Raw genomic sequence first — 11,662 nt, 5'->3', positions numbered from 1 at the left:
TGGACAATTTGAAGGTGAGTCAGTCAGTAAGTTTATGTGTTGGTTGACTTCATGCACTGCAGGACACAACATAATGTAACAACATAGAAATCTGAGATGGTGTCATGTCACGAATTGATTTAAATTTTCCCCATTAGGCAAAAAGGGCCACCTTTTCAGAGTTCACGCGTGAACAAATGAGCTTTTTTGAGAAAGTCTCAGATCTATCACCTGACGACTTTCTGCCACTGAAGGAAAATCTGGAGAAAATCAAGACATTTCTAGATTATCAGAATAAGTTGATGGATGCAGAAATGGCTGACACTGAAATGAATCTGGGAAGAGCTAATGCATGTATCCGAGCGCTTGAAGAGCATCAAGCTGAATTGTAAAGTCCATGTCATTCAGTGTCTCTATATCTCTGATTTTGCATCTATTGTATCTCTTCGGTTTTTCTTTCTTATTGTGTTTCTTTGCACTGGCCTATCATGAATTAATTTTTAATTTTTTAATATACAATTTGTGAAGTAGAAACAATGTTTATACAAGATGACTTCTAAATAATTTTACTTCAACGTAGCTCAAATATTAAGAAGGGTAACCCAAGTCATTTGTTTTTGTATTCCTGAGCAATACTTTCTGATAATAAATGCTGTATTGAATTATCGCATCATTTTTTTTGCTTTTCTTGCAACTCTGTAATATCAGGTCCAGACTTCTGATGCAGGTTTGTTTTATGTAGAATTGGTGCCAGAGCTGATGAGGCCCAGAACATAGCAGCGAAGAGATAAGGATGGTTAAAAAATAAACTTGCAGAACTGTGTAATGGCAAAATGTATATCAAAGTGTCTGCAAAGCAAAATAGAAAAGTACATAGACACAAAGAGACAGCGGAAAAACACTGTCAGCCCTTACTGTGAACTGTCTACACACAGGACTACCTGGTTCCTGTTCATCAACTTCCGTTTGTGAGAAAACTAACCACAAAGATCAGTTTTCGGTGCGCCTACACAGGCCAGTTGAAACCAGTTCTGTATCACATACAGTGCCTTGCATAAGTATTCACCCCCCTTGGATGTTTTCCCCTTTTGTTGCTTTTATACATGAAATCATGGTCAGTATAATTTGGCTTTTTTGTCAAGAATTTGCAAAAAAAGCTTCTTTCATGTCCATGTGAAAACAGATTTTTACAAACTAATGTCAATTAATAAAAAATATATGTGTAAAATAAGTGTTTGCATAAATATTCACCCTCTTTAAAGTGACTGACCTAATTCAACAGAAATCCAGCTAGTTGATGCCAGCAGTGTCACAAGTAGTGAAATGGAGATGACCTGAGTGCAGTTGATGTGTGTCAAGTGATTGTAGTATAAACACACCTGTGTCTGGGAGGTCCAGTCTCTGGTTCATCAGTATTCCTGCTACAATTGCAACATGAAGACAAAATAACACTCCAAGCAACTCAGAGAAAAGATCATCGAAAAGTACGAGTCAGGAGATGGCTACAAAAATATTTCCAACTCACTGGACATCCCACAGAGTTCAGTTCAGTCCATCATTAAGAAATGGAAGGAGTATGGCACTTGTTTAAATCTCCTAGAGCTGGCCGTCCTCACAAACTGAGTGACCGGGCAAGAAGAGGACTGATGAGGGAGGCCACCAAGACACCTACGACCACTCTGAAGGAGTTAAAAGCTTCAGTGACTCAGATGGGAGAGACTGTACATACAGCAACTGTTGCCCGGATTCTTCACCAGTCGAAGCTGTATGGGAGAGTGGCAAAGAGAAAGACACTGTAGAAAGAATTCACCCAAAGGCATGTGTGAGACTCCAAGGTCAAATGGAAGAAGGTTCTTTGGTCTGATGAGACAAACATTGAGCTTTTTGGCCATCAGACTAGACGCTATGTTTGGTGAACACCAAACACTGCACATCACCACAAACGCACCATCTCCACCGTGAAGCATGGTGGTGGCAGCATCATGCTCTGGGGATGCTTCTCAGCAGCAGGCCCTGGGAGGCTTGTAAAGGTAGAGGGGAACATGAATGCAGAAAAATATCGCCAAATCCTGGAGGGTAATCTGACTCAGTCTGCAAGAGAACTACGACTTGGGAGAAGATGTATTCTCCAGCAAGACAACGACCCCAAGCATACAGCAAAAGCTACACAGAATGGTTCAAAGACCACAAGGTGAATGTTCTGGAGTGGCCAAGTCAAAGCCCAGTCCCCAATCCAATCCAGAATTTGTGGCTTGTAATGGCAAAATATATGTAAACCATGTGCTTCTAATCAAATGTATATTTAAGTGTCTGCTGTGCAAAAATAGAAAGGGCAGAGACTAGTGGAAAACACGGCCCGCCCTTCCTGTGAACTGTCGATAACAGAACCACCTGATGCCTGGTTATCTGCTTCTGCTTGTGTCAGTTTCTAAAGAAAACTGAACCTTTTAGATCAGTTATCTGGGAGGCCTACACATGGAAGTTGAAGCAAGTCTTGTATCACGTACATGCAGACTCCCGCTTGTCTATGGTTCATCTTTGGTGTAACCTTCTGTAACCCTAACCCTAACCCTAACCCTAAATGACATGTCCAGCGATCATTCGAAGAAGCCTTCCCTCAGTGCACTGAAATACGTGTCTGTTGAAACTGCTCTCCTTGCTTGCAAGCAATAAAAGAACAAATAACTTTGATTCTCTCAAGACTCTTCTCCCGATTAATCATAGAAATCTTCCATTACAGGCTGGACTTGAAAAGAGCTGTTCACACCCGATCCCTGAGCAACCTGACAGAGCTTGAGCTGTTTTAAAGAAGAATAGAGAAAAATCTTAGTGTCCAGATGTTCCAGCCTGAGTGAGACACATCCACACACACACTCAGTGCTGTGATTGCAGCCAAAGGTGCATTTACTAAATACTGACTTGAAGGGGGTGAATACGTATGCAATCATTTACTTTACCTTATATATTTTTAATTAATTGACATTATTTTGTAAAAATCTGTTTTCACTTTGATATTAAAGAGATTTGTTTTGCAAATTCTTGGCAAAAAAGCCAAGATATACTGTCAAGGCCACATGCTTTGTTCACTGCCAATTTCTCAATGGCATACAACACTTCATCAGGTCTAATAAATACACCAGCATCATTAGGAACATCAACAGTATTAAATGCATCACTTCCTGTGGCAGCTGTCAAAGATGTAACTCCATGTGCGTCAGGGCAAAATGGCTACTTTGCTACTTCATGCTGATGTTACCCGCTCATACGTAATCAAGCTGAGACTCTAAAGTTTCCATCAGTATAAGTCTGATCACTCTATGACCAACTCACTAAATCAGCAGCCGAAGCTGAAAAAATGAACGTCACGCAAACTTCCCTTTATGCAGACATAGCCATAGGTTATGTCCTACCTCTGCTGTTTTATGATTAAAGAGTTGTGTTTGAGAGCATAGCAACACTGCTAATGGCTACTCCACTGTCTCTGGATCATTTTCAGTCGACTCCAGCCGCCTGTAGTCATGTGCATGGCAAGGAGAAGCATTTGTAGTCTATTCCTCCATCATAGAACAAAACTTTCTTCAGCCTTGTATGAAAGAACATGTCTCCCTCTAGTGGATACATCGTGGTACTGCATGTGCGTATGGTTTCTTTGAATGGGAACATGTGTCTGATTGACAGATTTCAACACAAAGCCAAAAACAGCCGATTTACATGGATTTAAAACTGTCATTTATAATGTTTTCCAACTTAATTTAGTCTGACCCAGTAAACATAAACCTCTGTAGAGATCTCACAAGTGTTATCTTTATTAAGATACCAAGATTATTCAAATAGACCTCGTAGTTGCAGAGACATGTTGGGCATGTCATTTTTGACCGTGGGCCAGAGTCTTGGGGTTCGAGCGTTTTTTTTACTATGTATTTCATAACTTAAAAAGATACACGCACACACACACACACACACACACATGCAGAATTTACTAACAAGTTTGGTCCATTTCTGGGAAGGTAAGAGAAGCACTCAGCATCATTTGTTTCTCGTCTTTCTCACGTCCAGATCTTCAACAGACAGTATGGGAACAGTAAACAGCAACTTTTTTAGGCTTTATTACAAAACAACATGACAAAAACAATACATTTTTTAAGTTTCAAACTCACAAAACGAGGTGATGGTGACTTTGTGTCTGGCAAGGTCCATTTCGTGAGACTGAAATGAATTTCACATCTTTAAAAAATCATTAACTCCTGCCTCAGTAACTGTGAAGGTGAACAGTGACAGATCTGGGCAGCTGTCACTTGCATCTGCTGTGCATTTTAAACTTTCCACATTCACACAAATCTGGCAGGTGTCCTCGAACCCTATCGCCCTCTTGACCTCTGCGGAAGTGTAGGCAGGGACAGCCCGGTCACGGTCACTGTAGCCCATGTGAGGGACTCCCTTTATGGGTCTTTAGTCTCCGAGAGGGACACCTCTCTGTTTGAAGCCCAGGCCCCCCCGTGCAATCCGACCGGGCAGTCTATGGCTCAGCAGTCCCTTGGTGCCTTTGGACCTGATGAGGTCTGGGGTCTGAATGGTGTGTCAGAGAGAGGAACATAAATACAGAGAGATGCTGAGACATTCAAAGTGCACTTTTCTTTTGCAGTGCCATCAGGAGAAGAGAATGAGAGAGCAAACAACAGCAGTTAAGTTAAGGAGAAGGACAATATGGCTTTTCTATGTCTACACATGTAGACATTTCATCTTTGATTTCTTTTTTTTTTAAACATTTAAATTGAGTGACATCACACTCAGCTCCGTGTCCACAGTCAAGTTCAGACTGTTCATATTTACATTTTATATTACATCTGACATTTATTTAGCGGTGGCTCTCATCCTGAATGACTCACAGCACTGTAACACGTTTTCTCTCTCACATGCATGGCGTAGAATTATCATATATTTCTCATATATCTCTGTAGTCTCTCTTCATGCCACATCTCCCAGTCAAAGGCATTTGACAGTAGCCATTATGTCGTCCTCCCGGTTTTATTCAGTTTGTTTGGAGGATGCAAAATGGTGCGGTCAACATTTGTATCTTTTCATATTGAGCTTTCTTCACACTTGGCCAGTGGTGCTGGTGATTTAAACATGGGAAAGCTGGCCATCTCCTCCTCTAGTCCTTTTAATCCCTCCCCTAACCCGTCCCCCAGACCCTCATCCACCTCATCCCCCTCCCTCAACTTCCTCTCTACCGCCTCAGGCCTCCCCATCTCCCTCTCCCCCGTCCTTCCATCCAGCAAGTTTGCAGCTAAAATTTCAGAGGTTAACTTCAGCCCGCTGCTGCTTGTGTTGCAGTTGGCATACAGAGCATTCCCGTGGCCGTTGCTGGGGTTGCTGTGGATCAGGGTGTCGCTGTAGCTGTTCCCAAGGTGACCACCATTCCCCTGGTTGCTTAGAAGCGTTGTGGTCGTGTTTGTGGTCGCCGTCCCGTTGCGTTTTTCTGTCAATCTGAATCCCTCGGACAGCAGGCTGGCACTGCTGGGAGACTGCGGCGTGGCTGAGGAGCCCAGCAAGTCCCGCCCTTTATCTGATGACAGCGAATTATCAGGGAGGTGGTGACCCTGGCGGGCAATGCTGCGGCGACGTGTCACGAAGTAGAGGAGAAATACACCAAACGCTAAACCCAGGATGAAGAAAAGGATGTAGATGGCCAGGACGTGACGACCTCCTGCTGCCGCCACGGCTCCTCCAGCACTGGGGCCTTCCAGTGTCAAGTGATAGGCTGCTCTGCGGCAGGGGGTGGGGTCTCTGCTACCTGGTCCCGCCTCCTGGAGCAGAGCAACATGACAGAGAAGAGAGCCGTTTGATTTTGAGTTGTTGATAAAAGATTTGCCGCTAACACACAAGCTGCCACGAAAAACATTTGTTATTACGTTACAATAGCAGGACACCGTGAAATAGCGTCAATGTGGTGAGCTAACGGTTCTGCCTGTGTACCTGGCATGTGCATATGTATTTCCCAAGGCTGTCCTTGGTGACAGTCACCTCCAGGTCAGAGTGGTGCTGCCGGGTGTGTCCGTGGGGGGGATGCTCCCAGCTACAGGACCGGGGAGACAGCTGGACACACGGCAACAGGAGGCGCAGACCCACAGAGACTCGCAGCTCCCTCATAGACGGGGTGCAACGCCCTGGAGGAGACGACACGCAGGGAGACAGATGAGAGTTGAACGATAGAGAAAACAGACATAAAGATATTATAGCGATACAGAACGTATAACACAGGTTTGAAATCATCAGCAATCATAATGCATTGATGCAGAGACGCACTTACCCTCTGCTATATCACACTTTCTCAAGGCGTTGTCTACAATATCACCTGGACCAGGCCTGGATACACACACAAACAGGAGTCACATTTTTGCATCATATTTTAGTCGCAAAAAACTTTTAGTAATACATCTCCAAATTGATTAGTCTATCTACGGATAGTTAGTTCCAATTTTGATAAGTGATTAGATTATTACTACACAGAGAATGCAAATATGTTCTTGTTTTTATGTGGTCACAATATTTTTCTCTTTTTTTGCTGTTGGATTTTGAAGACTTTAAGGTATAGGCATATGGTATATTTTTAAAGGTTTAAAAAAATACACAAAATGATGAATTGACATACTATAAAGAAAATAGGTCAATGTTCACATATAACTAAACCATATTCTATTCCAATACTGGGTCAGAAAACACTGTCTGCCTTCGCTTCTCATTTTTGGAAGGTTTCCAGCTCTGAGAGATATTCCTGTAGTACTCACTCTGCTGTTGTGGGCCTGCAGGCTTCCTCCTCTGTGCTCCACACACAGCCCAGTCCTCTGGCTCTGGCACACACCACACAGCTGGGATACAGAGAGCAGCCTTCAGCCTGGACACGAGCCAGAGACAGAGGGCTGCCCACCAGAGCCCGGCCCTGGAAACACAGGGAACCGTTACAGAAGCACTGAGCAGCATAACAGATATTTCTGGGCGCTGCAGATTAATATATGCATGTTTGTGTGGTGCAAATACCTGGTGCAGCAATATATTGTTGACAGGCTCTTGTGAGGTGAACAGAGAAAGCTCCTGCAGTAAGGTGGCGTTCTGGCCCACTACTGCCACTTGGTGGAGCTCCCCGCGATCTGCAACACACACAAACAGTTTATTTTTTTAAATATTTACAACACTGAATTTTGTATTAAATCTGTCATGTCCATTAACTTTTACATGTCTGAGTACAGCAATGCACTTCATATTAATTTGTTTTCTATCTTAATACAATCATTATCTGCATTAACTCTAGTTTCCACAGACAGTTTGAGTTGATCTTGTGTCCCTTGTGCCTCCTCACCCGTTCCAAGGTGCAGCACTGCTGCCCTCCACTCGTCGTCCTCGCTGCCCGTCTGAGTTACAGCCAGCTTGGTGTATCGGATTCCCTTCCGCACCAGCAGGGGCGCTGCAGTTACACTGTTCTCCATCAGGGGGTGGTCCCTCACGAATGTCAACACCTTGTCGGGAAGTTTGAGTGAGGACTCGAAGCCCTCAGCCTTCAAAGCATTGTTCAAACACTACAAAATGTGCAGGGGAGAATGAAAAAAAAACATGCCCGAGTTAAGAAATTTGTAATGAATGTAGAATGTAAAGTGTAGACAGTCGACGTGTGGTTGTACAGTTTAGTACCTGGCCAGGCCTTGGTGTGGGAACAGGTTCAGGGATGATCCAGTTCTCGCAGGTCTTCTTCAGCTCTTTAAAGGGGCCGTCCAACACTTTGCTGATGTCAGACAGACTGAAAACACACACTGCTGACAACTCTTCACGCTCCCTAAGAATGGGAAAAAGAATGGTTCCCATAAAGACATGCTGTCCAATCATAAAAGAATAGTTTGACGTTTTGGGAAATACGTGTATTCCCTTTCTTGACGAAAGTGAGATGAGAAGATTGATACCACTCTCACGCTGCACAGCAAGTATATCTTGTTCCTCAGCTTACCACTGGGAGGTGAACAGCCCGTAGAAGTGTGTGCTGCTGGGATCGCCCGGTGTGTGTTCCGTGGTGAAAACATCAGTCAGGATGTTGTAGCGCTGACCGCTCGGCTTGTCCTCACACACCAGCTGGGCCTTGAGGAATGTGGTCCAACGTCGCTGCAGAGTCTTCATCCCTCCCACGTCAGACTGAACGGACAAGCCCGACAGTGAATTCACATGAGGCTGATCAATCAGCCAATCCATCACTCAATCAGGACGGTGGGTTTACCTTGCAGACGCGTGCCACCCTGGGCACTTTGACTTTGGTGTATAGATCATACTCTTTGGCCACCTCGGTGAAGAAGAAGTAGATTTTGTCATCGTCTCCTGTCGGGTTGCTGTCTGCAGACTGCTCTATGAAGGCTGAGCTCACAAACTCGGGGTCTGAGAAACACACACACACACACACACACACACACACACACACACACACACACAGTTTGACTATTTTTTGTCCTGTGGGAAAGTATGACTGATCATTTTAAGTGAAAGTGTGTTTGAGTCTTTGCATGTTCGTGCATGTGTGGGTTTAGTGTGCGCATGTGTGTCTCACCACTCAGCCAGTTGATGGATCGCTCAGTTCGGATGCGCTCCTGCTCAGCGCCCGTTGCCCGGGAGATGTCGAACAGCGTTCCCAGGAAGTTACTGGTGGCTGCTGTGTATAGAGTACCAGCTAGACAAAAGAGAGAGAAAGAGAAGTGAGTGACTACCTGGGATTAAGCTAATATTCTGATCAACCAGGCAACAGACAAACAAGGAGATTCATCAATCAGTTAGTCATTCAAGTGGTACCATCCCACCTGCCATAACAGCTGTGTAGTGCTGACTCGGCTCAAAGGGACACTTGCCCTTCCCCGTCTCCATCTTCACCCCTTCATCCTCGGCTTTCTCCAGGGTGAAGGAGGAGAGCTCCTGCAGGACGACAGGAAAAGAGAAGTCAGACTCACAATGGCAAACACTAAATCGACAAATAAATAAAAGGTAATTTTGTAGATCATCCTTTATATTCACAGCTGCCTTGTGTTTTATTATCTTCTAAATTACATACAATGATTTATTTTTTCTTTGAATTAGATCTCCACAGGTGTTCTGCTTAAAATGTCACTATAATCAAATTGTCACTTGCAAGAAAAGAAGAATCTAAAAGCTTTTGTTGGCTGACTGGCACCACATCTTTTTCTAATAAGTACTGAGTGGGGTGTGAGTTCACATGTGAATACATTCGCTGCGGTGGTAGGATAACAGAGTGGTTGCTTTTGTTTGTGTGCCCTTCTGCCTGTCCGTTCGGTGAAGGACTCTGGTGTGAATGAGTGTGGGAACTTGTCACAGGGATTCATTTGCGGACTCTTAATGCTCATACTGTAGGCGCAAACACACACAGACACGCGTGTACAGGGACACACATGCAAGCAAACACACACCGGTTTGGAATTATAGTGTGCTGCAGCCGGGTGTGTGTGTGTGTGTGCAGTGGTGGAGAGATCCTCGGGCAAAAGATCTGCCCTACAATGTCTCACTCACACACATGCAGACACGGACAAACAGGAGGAAGGCCTCTCTCTCACACACACAAACACACACTAACTAACCAGGAAGGCACACTGGGGGTCGAAGGCGTAGGTGCCACACACGTAGATGCGTCCGTCGCCAAGAAATTCCAGCAGACGGATGTAATTGTTACAGTCGACCTGCAGGGGGAGACAAAAACCCAGAAATCAAGATAAAGCCTTTACATCTCAGCTCAACTTCTGAAATCTGTTTTGTTCTTTACTAAACTTGTATCCATGTCTGTTTTTGCCAGTGAACAGAATTAACCACACTGAGCTTTAGGAGAAAGGTTGGAGTGGATTCTGACAACAGCTAGAGTATCGATGATTCTGAATGGAAATTGGAGACCCCCACTGGTGGGAGAGACACTTGAGACCCCCATCGCGACCAGCAGAGACCATCCATACCGACTCACACTCACACAGGCATGCAAACTGCAACTTAAGACCACTTTTTAATGCAAAAATAACAATAAAATGCACGTGTGCTCCTTTGTAGGTCTAATAAATACACAACATAGATGATGCATTTGTCGAGCTCCCCTCTCCTCATACGTGCATATTCGCTCCGCAGCCGTTATGGAAAAACACCCTCATTGTTCCTCCCCAGTTACCACGAAACCATGACGCAGGCAGTTTTTTAGCAAGCGTGTGCGTGTGTGTGTCTGTGTGTGCCAACTTGGATGAGCTCCAGGCCTGAGTCACCTTCGCCCCCCCGGGACCTGATCCTCTCTGATGCCCAGATCATGTCCCCCGAAGCAGCCCCCACCACCAACCTGTCCCGTGAGACGGACGGAGAGCCAGGCAGAGAGAGACAGAGAGCTCGGGCTGCTGACAATTGGGATCAGCTCGGGATTAGCTGTTTCATTGGTCCAAAATTCACCTCATTCATGCTGATAAGATTCACTCACAATCTGGCAGGAGGTGAATCGAATGGCTCCATTCTGTTCAATTCTGTTTCATTCTATTCTATGCGAGTGTGTTGAAGATCATAATTAGACCTCTATCATCGTAAAAGCTCTCGTTTCCTCCAAGAGAGTTGTGTTACTCCACCAGATTTAGCTTTTTATGGCGATGAACCATCTATTAGCATATCAAGTGATATCACCAACGCTTGCCAACCTACTGCGCCCTACCTCTCCAGCACCAAATAGCAGACAGACAGTCTGGGTTTGTAGAGACAAGAGCGAAAAGGATTGCGATGAGTGTGTGATTCGTTGGGTTGCCAGAAAAACAACTCTGAATGGTGCTGATGTTACTCTGCGGGTGCTGGATGTGTCACTTTCTGCCTGCAACAACTTTATAAGGCGATTATGTGTCAATGTTGTGTTTACTGCTTGTTGCGTTATGTTAATACTGATCATTTAAGAATCCTGACTGATTGATTTTCTGTCTGTGAACTTTCAGTGTCTTTCTGTACCAAAGTGAAATTAATTTCACCCAGAGGGTGCCAGAACTAATATTGGTATAAATGTATCACTCTCACGTAACATTGTATGTGTTGAAAGGCAGCACAAAACCGCTGCATATAGTCTCCAGTCAACACCAAATAATAATCACTGAGTCAACAGCTGTTGCCGCGTGAATCACTTTTGAGCTCAGTAAAGTAGGAGTAGCCTCCCTTCTCACAAACAATATCTATGATGTTTTGTTCTGCCTCATGATGTTTGCATCAGACTCCAGTGAAATACGATTTTATCTATTACAACACATCCTGATCTCCTGTGTGTAGAAACATCCAGCTGATAGAAGATGAGCATTGTGTAACCCTGCTAACTTGCCCGGATGTGTCCCTCTGAGTCTGTGGTCTTTGCATGATTCACACACACAACACACACACACACACACACACACACACACACACACACACACACACACGTCTCTCAGGGTCAACTTCAACTTAGTTTCTTGTTGAGTCTACCGTCTTGTCTCTCTAATCTAATTAATTATCTCTCTCTCTCTCTTGTAACAATGCTCCTCATGCTTCCTTCCCCTTCCTGTTTCCTCCCCTCTCTCCATCTTCTTAATCACTCTGACTCACTTGTAATCTTGTAATCAATGTTTTCTCAGAAAAAACATTCACCTCAGCAGAAAACGGTGCCAAT

General features: G+C 44.4%; 1 protein-coding gene across 1 annotated transcript in view; it reads right to left on the bottom strand.

Annotated features, from left to right (window-relative positions):
* Positions 1 to 4,071: 4,071 nt before the first annotated feature.
* sema4f (sema domain, immunoglobulin domain (Ig), transmembrane domain (TM) and short cytoplasmic domain, (semaphorin) 4F) overlaps positions 4,072 to 11,662 on the bottom strand; it is a 43,911-nt gene continuing 36,320 nt past the window's right edge. Inside the window, exons 4-15 of the mRNA XM_031850730.1 lie at positions 9,600 to 9,698; positions 8,811 to 8,922; positions 8,564 to 8,683; positions 8,240 to 8,394; positions 7,976 to 8,157; positions 7,666 to 7,807; positions 7,337 to 7,553; positions 7,018 to 7,127; positions 6,768 to 6,919; positions 6,290 to 6,345; positions 5,956 to 6,146; positions 4,072 to 5,786 (exon numbers count right to left, since the gene is read on the bottom strand). Coding sequence (XP_031706590.1) covers positions 5,058 to 5,786; positions 5,956 to 6,146; positions 6,290 to 6,345; positions 6,768 to 6,919; positions 7,018 to 7,127; positions 7,337 to 7,553; positions 7,666 to 7,807; positions 7,976 to 8,157; positions 8,240 to 8,394; positions 8,564 to 8,683; positions 8,811 to 8,922; positions 9,600 to 9,698 — 2,265 coding nt within the window. The 3' untranslated portion in view covers positions 4,072 to 5,057. The remainder of the gene's footprint in view (positions 5,787 to 5,955; positions 6,147 to 6,289; positions 6,346 to 6,767; positions 6,920 to 7,017; positions 7,128 to 7,336; positions 7,554 to 7,665; positions 7,808 to 7,975; positions 8,158 to 8,239; positions 8,395 to 8,563; positions 8,684 to 8,810; positions 8,923 to 9,599; positions 9,699 to 11,662) is intronic.

The sequence above is a fragment of the Anarrhichthys ocellatus genome, unplaced genomic scaffold (assembly GCF_004355925.1).
Source record: "Anarrhichthys ocellatus isolate YVR2014 unplaced genomic scaffold, GSC_Weel_1.0 scaffold11, whole genome shotgun sequence".
Taxonomy (NCBI): Eukaryota; Metazoa; Chordata; class Actinopteri; order Perciformes; family Anarhichadidae; genus Anarrhichthys; species Anarrhichthys ocellatus.
Note: the sequence above shows the minus strand (reverse complement) of the source record. Positions and strands in the feature narration are given on the sequence as shown.